At 37.0% G+C, this 11,647-nt stretch overlaps 1 protein-coding gene across 2 annotated transcripts in view; it reads left to right on the forward strand.

Annotated features, from left to right (window-relative positions):
- Positions 1-8,728, forward strand: part of tmc1 (transmembrane channel-like 1) — a 52,820-nt gene extending 44,092 nt beyond the window's left edge. For both annotated transcript variants that reach the window (XM_069187309.1, XM_069187310.1), the window contains 7 exons: positions 919-1,047; positions 2,820-2,887; positions 3,484-3,723; positions 5,111-5,236; positions 5,685-5,763; positions 6,953-7,076; positions 7,732-8,728. In XM_069187309.1, the coding sequence (XP_069043410.1) occupies positions 919-1,047; positions 2,820-2,887; positions 3,484-3,723; positions 5,111-5,236; positions 5,685-5,763; positions 6,953-7,076; positions 7,732-7,961 (996 nt within the window). In that variant the 3' untranslated portion in view covers positions 7,962-8,728. The remainder of the gene's footprint in view (positions 1-918; positions 1,048-2,819; positions 2,888-3,483; positions 3,724-5,110; positions 5,237-5,684; positions 5,764-6,952; positions 7,077-7,731) is intronic.
- The last annotated feature ends 2,919 nt before the right edge of the window (positions 8,729-11,647 follow it).

Raw genomic sequence — 11,647 nt, forward strand, 5'->3', positions numbered from 1 at the left:
CATAAATTATGAAAGAAAGGCATATGTTAGGTATTGAAGGCCATTAAATAGAAGTAAGTAAACAGAAGACAGACTGTGCAGTGGCTTTGGATAACAAAATCATTTTAAAGAAACACTGGTAGCCAGTGTAGCTTTTTTCAGCACAGGAGAAATACAGTATGTTTAGATTTTTTTAGATTTGGTCAGCACTTGAGCAGTACATTTCTGGACATATTGTAGTTTCTGGAGTTATTTCTGAAGATCCAGGTAGCAAAACATAATAGTAGTCTAGTGTTAAGGAAATGAAGGACTGAACTAGTTTCTCAGCATCAATAAGAGAAATAATTGGTCTTAAACAGGATATGTTTTGTAAATAGAAGAAGGATGCACTACAGACTTACATGTGACTCAGGAGACAGGGAAGGGTCAACAATCACCCCTACATTTTCAATAGAATTTGGGGGAATCATTTCTGTATTGAGTTTCAGACAGTCTAAGTTTGTGACTTGATGGGAAAAATGTCCCTAAATCTCTGTCCCGTAGTTATTTGTTAGGAGGGAGACAAGAAGTCATACTTCATTAATGCTGCTCTCTCAGCAATAATCAGATCAGTCCAGAATGCTCTTTTACACTGATATATCTGTGTCTCATTTCTGTGGAATTTATTCTAAATTCTGTATTTCACAGTATCAGTTTAAAAGAATAAACAAGAAATTAAAAAAGTATTCAGATAATGATGTAAAGTTGTCTTCCACATCTAACCACATCTAAAAATCTGATCTGTAACCTCCTACCTGTAATGAGTTTGTGTTTTTAAGGGGAACATGCTGTCGACTCATTATAAACCATAAGAAACAAGATCGTCGGAAAAGGTCAATTTAATACATCTGATTTATTTTTTATTTATGTTTTATAAAATCTTTTTTTATGTGTTGATAGGAATTTGTGCGGCTCACCATTTCTGACACTATGACCACATATATAACACTCCTGATTGGAGACTTTCTAAGAGCCGTCTTTGTACGATTCCTCAATTACTGCTGGTGCTGGGACTTGGAGTATGGGTTTGTAAGTATCTCTTTTTGTGGTGTCTAGAGCCCGTTTAATGTGTTTTTTTTTTAAATAAGATGTACCATAGTATACCACAAAGAGAAAAATATACTTCCACTTGCTCCATTAAAAGTTTATGAACATGAAAAACAGGTTGAGACTTTCTTTGTAATACTGTCACAAAAGCCAATAAAACATTTTGTATTAAATTAAAAAATGTGCCACGAAAATCAGTGCCTTACTTGAATGTCCAGACAGGTACAGTGCAGAGGGCAATGTAGATACCAGTTCTTAAGGGCATAAAAAAAGACTGCAAGTGAGATGAAGTCATTTGGCTCATCTTATTCATTTGATTCTTAGAAACTATTAAATCCAATGATCACACATTGCTGTTTCTTGACAGAAGGTAGGACATCTACTTCAACAACAAGAATGGGTAGCTTCTCCCAAGCTCACAATACCTCTTGTATGAAGAAGAAAGACCTTTCCTTCTTTAGTGCACTTCAGTGTTTTAAAATGCACTTCACTTTAGTTTCCATTTCTGTCCACTGTTGGGTTGACTTTGGCAATGCCCTTTTCAATTCCAAATACTGGAATCAAATCCCTTGAAGTTCAGGGTTCAGAAAAAGTATTTTATCTTGTCAGTGTAGGACTTTCCTTTAAATCCAGGAATGCATCCGATTGCTTATCTCTGCACTGATTCCAGAACAGCCATTTCTTTTTTGGACTATGGTGACCAAAATACACAGTGATGCTGTACACAGTATTTTACATGAGGATAGGCCAGTGCATTGTACAACTGTAACATAACATCTCTTGATTTGCATTTTCCACTTTTCAGTATATATCCAAAGATTCTGTTTGCTTTCCTTCATTGTCCATATAGAAGATGAAAATGAGGTGGCAATGTAAACTCCTAAATCTTTTTCTTAAGCAGCTTCTTCAAGGTTTCACATCTTATGTTTATACAGCCTGTATGTAACACTCTGCACTTGACTATATTTTTCCAGTTTACATCATCTCAATTCATTTATAAATCATTTTGAATTTCCTTTTGCAGTTTTGCACTCTTTGCTAAACCTCTTGTTTTCCTGTCATCAACAAACATGACTAATTTAGACAACATGAATTAAGAAGATTGGTGTACTTAATACATATCCATGTTATGATGAACGATATTAAAAGTCCTATGACCCTCTACTTTAGATGCAATAATCCCAACCCCAACCTTTCAAGTAAAAAAATCAAGATGTACTGACATGTAATTACTTCAGTTTTGTTACCTTTTTATGGGTGGGTGCTCCATTAGCAATTTGACAGGCAAACTCTTGATATTGTATAATAAATTGTAGTTTAATGCCTTAAACATTATTCCAAAGCTCTGTTCATTCCAAAAGGTAGGGAGGGATGTTTCATTATTACTAATTTACTAATTATGCTAAAGTATTATTAATTTATACTTATTATGATAATTTACTTAATTATATTAAAAAGTAACATAAATTAATACACATCTAATTTATATGAAAAATAGAGAACATAGGAATACATAAACCTGTAATTCTGAATAGTCCTTGTTTGGCAAAGTGTGAAAACACCATTTAGGATTTAGACCAGAAGATGCAGATCAAAATATTAAAAACACCAGAGGTAAATCATGTTAAACATAATCTGGAGGATACAACTCTTTATCTAATTTCTATTAAACAGTTCCCTTTAACTTAGAAATGACTTTATATTGTGTCACATATTCTTAATTTTCTAATTATTTTCTTTTTTCTCAATTAAAGCCATCCTACTCGGAGTTTGATATCAGTGGGAATGTACTTGGTCTGATTTTCAATCAAGGAATGATATGGTATGAACAAATGTTTCATGATTTTGTATCACAGTACCACAGATAAACCAATTAATATACAATGCAGCATCATTTATTAAAGATAAGTGACTATGAGCTCTGTTCAGAACCAAACGTACTATAAAAGCAATATAATAATGACAGACTAGTAAGCACTAGCATGTCCTTCCAACAGGATAATATATATGGACAGCCTAACATCCGTGATAGTAAAAACTGTACGAATAGGTTTATCCTTAACGTATGTTACAAATGTGTAAAATTAGCAAGGGAAAGGTAGTGTAAGATACTATATATATCTAATATGTCTATATATACTGTTTAAGCAATATTTAAATATATATTATATAAAGAAGCAAACACTTAAATCAATAGAATGTAATAATTTGCGTTTTTCAGTATGGGTCCTGAAAAAATAATGGAATCAACCTTATCCTCATTTGTATATAAGTACAAATACCATATCACATACTGCATATATGTGCAAACATATTTGATGATAAGATATACACGTAGTTAACAATCTGGGGACAACTTCGTTGAAATAATGTGGATTAAGTACTGTGTCGTTAACTGTGTTCGGCGTTTCTCGGTAGGATGGGCGCCTTTTACGCTCCCTGCCTCCCGGCCATCAATGTCCTGCGGCTGCATGTGTCCATGTACCTGCAGTGCTGGGCTGTAATGTGCTGCAACGTTCCTCAGGAGCGAGTCTTCAAAGCCTCTGGGTCCAACAACTTCTACATGGCCATGCTGCTCGTCATCCTCTTCCTGTCAACACTGCCCACCGTGTACACCATCGTTTCCATCCCGCCTTCTTTCGACTGCGGGCCCTTCAGGTGAGCTTCAGCAGAAAAGCGGATCTCCTGATCCGAATGACGAAGGTCAAGTGGGAAGCTTTTGGTTCACCCCTGAAAAAGCTCTACAGCAGAAACAGCTGCGTTTCTACTTTCTGCTTTCCTGGGCGGAATTAAATTTCACTTGTTCCTGTTATACTGTACTTTTACCATCTTACGACTGATACAATACAACTCCAGTAGAGGGCACTGTAAGATAGGTCTACAGTGCTCTTGAGCTCCGACCGGCACCTACATCTTCAGAAACAGCTCGGCGAAGTCCATTTCCAGCACACAACCACACTCACTCCTACTAATAAGTAAATGTTGTAAGGAAACAGTGTATAAAGGAATCTGCCTGTGCAAAACGAGTATGTTGCCCAGTTTATCGTGTGTTATCATTGCTTTCCCTTTTAATTCTTTTTTATTTTCCCCTTCAAGGGTTGATACAAACTTGTGCAACCCCTGAGTGCTTAAGAGCACATTCCACAACATCCCAACATATCTTTGTATAATGACCCATGAAAGCATTATTTACTTAATGTTAACACAAAAGATTACTTGGAGTTCTTTACTATAATAAAGCTTTTTTTTAACTATTAACTGTACTCTTCTATCATAATCCACATATTTTACAACCTCTGTTGTTAAATTATTTGACTGTTCTTACTTATTTACTAACCCAACACCAAGGCTAAGGGATTTAGGCATAATTGCTTTTTAAAAAGACTCCAATACCAGAGAAATGCTCATCACGCACGTATAGCGGTTTGATCCAAATTGACACCAAAACCCACTGCTGTTCTAAGCACGAGGGTCAAGTTGAACGTTTTGAAAGCTTTCCAGGTTATTCAGTTATGCTAGTCTGTCTGTGACTGCTGAAGTGGTAGGAGGGTTCTTCTGTATAACTGTAGTCTACAGTAGTTTTGCTTTTCTGTTTTTTTTTGGGGGGGGTTACCACAATTTCTTCATTTTATGAATTTTACCTATGGATGGAAGAATTGAAAAAAATACCTTTTATCAAGTAAAAAGGTAATAGTTTCAGCTGACTTGCCGCTGGAAGACGTTTAGGCCTCTATTTGTAGGTTCGCATGTAATGAGTTAATTGATGAATTAGATAATTGGTGAAGGGGTGAGAGCCTCATTCTAAGAGCCTCACATTCACATCGGTTTAACTTAGACTAGTGTGGTATATAAAGGGATTCATTATGATAGATTTTTGTTGTTGCGTAGAAGACAGTTTGGGAGACTTAAGTCTCCCAGCACAGATATTTTACATGTCCATTGTGATTGTCCTCAAATCTCGTGAGCTTTGAGGAGGTAGGGCTGTCATAAGCACATTTTTAAAAAGTATGGTAAATAAAGTCCTACAATTAACCCCTTTTTTCAGTGGGAAAAACAGGATGTTTGACGTCATTCAAGAGACACTAGAAAATGATTTTCCAGCCTGGTTTGGGAAGGTCTTCAGCTATGTATCAAACCCTGGATTGATTCTTCCATTCATACTGCTCATGGTGTAAGTCAATCTTTGATGTATACCTTAATCACACTTTTGACTTTAACACACATGAATGAGTTAGTTGTTAGCCCTTTATAAAATGAACCAATTAGCTTCTGACTACCAGATTGCTAACCTTAGCAGTTTCAGTGAACTTGGTACAAGGTCATTTAGAAAAAGGATACTGACATGGTAGACTAAAGTCCTGTATTTATACCCTAGAGTACAGGTGATTGATTAGAGGATTGGTCTGCATCTTACCCTTTCCTTACAGTTTCAACCAAACATTCCAGCTACAAAACCATCTGAAAATAATTTTGCTTTCAGAGTTTCTTAGCAAATACATAAAAGTGCCATTGTCTTACAACTGATTTGTCCTTGTTCTCTTTTATTTTAACCAGCACTTAAAATAGATTTTATATACTATAGTTTTATATAAAATGTTAATATTTTTTTGTTATCAAAGATTGGCAATCTATTATCTGCAGTCAACATCTAAGGCATACAAGGCTGCCAACCTTGATTTAAAAAAGAAACTTCAGACGGTAAGTACTCTATACTGAATGTTGCTGAATTATTTCAGAATTACATTTCACACAAAACGAGCCATGTTAATAACTGGAAATTGTGCCCTGTTGTTCTACATTTTAAAGCCAATTTAAAACCTGACTGAGGAGCTTTGTCACAGATTTCAAGATATGAATTTTTCACAATGCACATAACTAGTCATTGAAGGGGTTATTACTACTCTGATTTGATTATAGAAGGGGAGTGTGAACTGTGGTAGCCAGGCTATCAACCTGTAGGCCCGATCTTGTTAGATCTGAGAGGCTGGACATGTTCCGTATTGGGAGGGGTGACTTCCAAGGAAAGCCAGATGGAGTTAGCAAGTGATGCTAATGGGACATTAGGTAGTATTGCTCTGTCAGCCGCAGCATGGTGACTAGGAAGACCGTGTTGTCTTTCCGACGAAACATTAAACCTGCGTGATCATTAAAGATTGCCATGGTACTTTTTGAAAGGTTTGCATATTTACCTGGCTAAATTCCATCCTAAGCATCTACCACCTGCTCTCCCCAAGGCTACTAATTCATTCAATCGGTTAAGTCATTTCTTAGTTGTTCAGCTGATCTGCTGGGTGGGGAAGGAGCTAATGGATCACAGCTGGCTCACCTCCCGTGGGTGGGTGCAGCACATCAGTAGTGGATGAAATGGAGACTGATCTAGATGTGAAAGGATCTGCTCTGGGAACCTTTGGGATCAATAGCGGAATAGACAATATTTGTATGCTTCTTTATACTGAGAACTGTGCTAGCTATAGTATGTAACATCAGGATTAACCCACTAGCTTGAATCTCATTTTTTCATTCATACAAAAAATCACCAACACCTTGGAGCACAGTTGTTGCTATCAGAGGGTGAGAATTGAATCAATTGAACTGATCAGTCACCTATAGTAAGGGATGTATGAAAAATATAAATAGATTTATAATCCCATACTGCATTTGGGCATACTGCATTCCCCTTTATAAATACAATAAATACAAGTTTTACATTGATCTATGTATTTTGATATTCTGAGGGAATAGAATTTCTGAAAGAGAGGCATGCAACCCAGCTTGCAGCACATGTGTGACATTCTGCATTCCAATAACATTATCCAAGAGTATGTTTCCAGTTCATACAAAGCAGATGTGGTTGTCTTAATTATACTTCCTGTGGCTTTTAATGTAGCAAAATGAAGAAAATAAAAAGAAGAACAAAAAAGCTGCTTTAAAGGCAGCTAGCGATTTAGAAGAAGCTAAAAAAGCAGCTCAAAACGAACCGGACAGCAGACCATCACAGAACAGCACAAAAGGTAAGGTGTTCTCATACTGTAGGATACAAAGTTATATTTTTTGTAACATTTACATATTTAGTGTTGATCTACTGTAGTTTGAGATAAAGACAGAAACTGGGTTATATAAATGTTCACACTATTAAAAAGGATCTTCTTTAATATAAAAAAACGCACACATGCAAATTTCAATAATTCTCTCGGAATAAAATTTTATTAGAACCCTAATCCTTCTAAATAAAAATATTAAGTATCTTATATATTTATAGAGATAGTATATTAATTTTAATATAAATATTTTCAAGGGATAGACCCTAGTCAAATAATTATAAATAATTAATTTGACTAGTACTTTACAGTACTTTTAAAAGTATTTCATATGATCTAAATAGTTTAAAGAATTCCATCAGAAGACTTGTTATCTAAGGCATTGTCAGTCAATACTGAAATATGAGTGTCGTATTAACATCTTTGGTAATCTTCGTTAGAGGAAAATTAATCACTGTCCTTAAATCGTCATATTCTGTTATCCTTTGTGAATTTCGAGTCCAATCATCTTTCTATTCCCTTTTCCGTATGCATAAAAAAGAAAGAAAATATGGCAGTTTTCCTGTGTTCCCATTCTTTGCTGATGAGGTGATCAATGATACTGGGGACCACTTCTTTGTTTTGTCAGAGAAGAAAGTAGCAAGCAGAGAAGGGGAAAGATCCTGTCCTGGACAGAACAACGGACAACTGTACCCTCCAAAAGGACGAGGAATGCGCCACGCAGGGCTCCCACCACCCCGTATTGCCCTGACGAGACCGCCAGTGTCTAGGGGACAAGGAATGTCGGGGTATTTACCTGGAAACCCAAGATACCCGGGTCCTAGAATGCCAAGATCTCCAAATACATACCGGTATTGAAATAGTTTACATGGACATGCACTACAACGAGTCACATCATTTCCTTGGTACAGTAGGGTCTTGATATCTAACGTTCACAAATTCGCGATTCACTCTGGCAGATGGGCTCTTCTGTGGCAGAAGAGCAGAGCAGAATAAAACCGAGCCAAAAGTTTTTTTTAACCGCAGTTTTCAAATGAGCAGTTTAACAGACTAGGATCGTGAGACAAATCCAGCTAGTGAGTGAGTTTCTCCCTGGTTCCACATCTACAGTGGTCTTGTTTTTTTACTGTAAAGAACAGTCCCGTTCCTGTGTCGGTGGCATGGGGAATGACAGGCTGGAGATGACTTTACAGGCAGTTTTGTTGCCTTTTTCATTTTCGTTTTTTTCATTTTCATTAATCACGGAGGCAGAAGGAGAAAATGCAGACATCTGCCGGTCGCAGGGATGCATGGTTTTTATTTGAGCAGATTCCTGTCATTTCTATTGTGATTCCTGTTGTTTTAGTTGATCAACGTTATTTTAATTAACTTAAAGCCAATACATCACCACTTTAATTATCATATAGGGGAGGATTACCTATTTCTTTTAACCACAGGTATTATATACTGTAGTAGATTATGCGAAAGTATATAGTGTTGGACATATTAATACTGTACATTACTATATGTCAGTCTGCCTATTTGTGCCTGTTCTCTGTACCAGACCCTCACGAATGTTGGGACCCTTTTTTACCTACAAATTGAGATTCACTTGAGATGAATAAAAAGTGAAATCCCACTCAGTGTGAATAAGAAACTTTTTTTTAAAGGATATATATAAGTCCAACCTTTTTGGAAGCTTTTTAAATGTTCTAACTTATTTCTATTTTTTATTTACACAGGAAGCAGAGACTATTAACACTTCTCTGCTAGCCTTTTCCTCACCTTCCCATGTAATTTTGCCTACAGGAGGACATGGAGGTTATCAGGGTAATATATAATGTAAAAGAAAAATTTCAATTATTTGTAAATATTTTTTCACCTGGATAACTGGATTTTCTGAGCATATGAGAGTGGAGGTATAACTGCTTTTTCACAAATCAGATAAGAGAGAGATAAGATTACTTTTATTCCACCCCTGGAGCAGTTGGGGTTAGGGCCTTGCTCAGGGGCCCAACGGAGTAGGTTTCCTCTGCCGGCCGCAGGATTTGAACCGGCAACCTTCCAGTCACAGGCGCAGATCCTTAGCCACAAAGCCACTGCACTGCCGAAATAAGTATTAATTTCACAGTCAAAATAACATTGTTTTTCAGCAGAGAGTAGTGTTATATTCAAACTGAGAAAGGCCCGCGAGTGAAGAGGGCCTGATACTCTTGAGTAAATCAGATCATTGGTTAGGCAGGCTCATTATAAGCAAGTGAAAGATTAGCGCTTACTCTGTTCAAAGATTTGTGAACACCAGTGTCTTGGGAACGATCGTGCTCGTGGGGACCCATGACTGTTAGCTGATCAACACAAACGTGACTGATTTGACGCGTGCCGTTATTTGGTGCGACACTGTGGTGTGGAAGGGGATGCATTCGACATCTGTCAAGTTTACCATTCTGGCTTGACATGTTGACCAATGGACAATTGTCTGTGTTTGCGATCACAAAATCATTACTTTTTAAAAAACACCCTTTTAACTTAACAGCTTAGGGCTTCACAATAATTTTAACCCTTTATAATAAAATGTTCATATTTAATACTGCTGTGCTTCATTTTACAACTTTTATTAATTTGCATGAGGCTGAATAAGGTTACCACTGTTTCCATAAAGTACAGCCTGTTGAAAAAAATAATGTATGGAAATACAACAGCAAGTAAAGCAGGCATCAAAATCTTCCCAAAAGTGTAATCTTCCATTTGCAGGTTTTCTGTATTTTTCAAGCTAAAGCTAAACACAGCCAAGCCACAGCTTCTAAGATACTATCCTTATTAAATAAATGGGACTGAAAATATTTTGTTTTTGAGTCTCTACCCTCTCTTCTTCTCTCACCATATGGCAACCCATAACCAGGCCTTGCTGAGCCTGAAACAATTCCATACGTGCTTCTCGCCTGGACCTTTCTATGGTTGGCCAGAGACTTTGAAGCATTTTTCATATTCAAATTTTCACGTCAAATTCACTTTTTCCTAATCCCTAATTTACATTTTACACTTGCTATGTTTCTATATTCTAACAGGTGCATTCATTGCATATCCACTGCAGGTTCCTAAGGCAGCCACAGAGACAAAAGAAAAGTTACAAAGGAGAGGAGGCCTATTTTAGTAACTGTAGTAATACAATCAGTATTGTTTACAGATTTGAAGGAAACAAGTTCACCTTTAATAGGCACTGTGTTCCAAACACTGGCCACTCTTTGCACCTGCCTTTGTTTCTACCTGGAGCTCATTATGCCTTTTCCACTGTGGTCAAGAAACCACTGAGAAGCCACAGTTTGGGCAATGTAACAATCATGTTCTGATCAAATAGGTCATCTCCCGCCTTAACTGGCATGGCCAAAATAGAGGATATTTGTTTAACCGCACGTATCTGCTGATTGCTGAAGCAGAGCTTCTTAATTTACGAGCAGCTTACCTGACAGACATGAAGCCTTCAATAATGTGGAGATCAACACACTTAATTGAGGCATTATCAAACCCAGATTAATGCACATCGTCCTCTTCTTTCTTCACACATGAGTGAAAATCATATTTTTCTTGGCTGTATACACAATCACAGTGCAATGCATTTGAGGGATTTCTATATTGCTTAACACAGACTAGGCCAATTTTTGCTAATCACGTGACAGTATCTAAAAGTCTATTCCAAGACAACAATTTCCCTAAAAAGAGGTTTTGTCAGCTCTAGTAGATGGTAATGATTGACATACATCTTTGACATACCCTTTAGTCTCCACACTATTGAGGATCACAGTGTGCATGTCCTCAGAAATGCAAGTAATTCTGTTTATGAGGAAGGGAAAGCAGAAATTAGGGAACAAAGCAATTCAGGATATTGTAATTTAACATACCTGAAATGTTATAACAGCTTCAAATAACTTTCGTCTTTCACCTTTCAATACTTGGCATGGAATTTGGTTCCATGGTAAAGACATATGACATAATATAAAGCCAATAACAGAACGCATCCACCCAACAAGCTTACTCACGCCAGTATTAAAACATAATACTATAGATCGGAATCGGCCGATTTCCGTTCTAAATATGTGATCGGCGATCGGCTGATATTCCTTTCATTTGGCTGATATTGAGAGAAGTGTTTTAAAATATATGATCCAGATCAAGTCGATGCTATTTGCAATGTTTGTAAAACGAATGTGTCTCGTGGGGGGAGCAACACAAAGAATTTTAAGACAACTAACCTGATACGACACTAAGAGCATATCACCCGCCCGAGTACAGTGAGTATAAGAAACTAGCAGAGCTAGCAAAGACAGTATACCAAAAGTACAACAGCAATAGCCCGAAGGCAAAAGGAATCACGACCAAAATAATGGCATTTATTGCGCTACATAACCAACCATTTTCGGTTGTTGAACATGAAGGATTCTGCCGCTTGATATCTCACCTAGAGCCGCGCTATGCTATGCCTGGTCGGAAATACTTTTCGTATTATGACGTTTGGTCATCTTCATTAGATAAAAGAACTGTTAGACTGCAGCTTGTTACTTCATGTGAGT

This window comes from Lepisosteus oculatus, chromosome 3, assembly GCF_040954835.1.
Source record: "Lepisosteus oculatus isolate fLepOcu1 chromosome 3, fLepOcu1.hap2, whole genome shotgun sequence".
NCBI classification, from domain to species: Eukaryota; Metazoa; Chordata; class Actinopteri; order Semionotiformes; family Lepisosteidae; genus Lepisosteus; species Lepisosteus oculatus.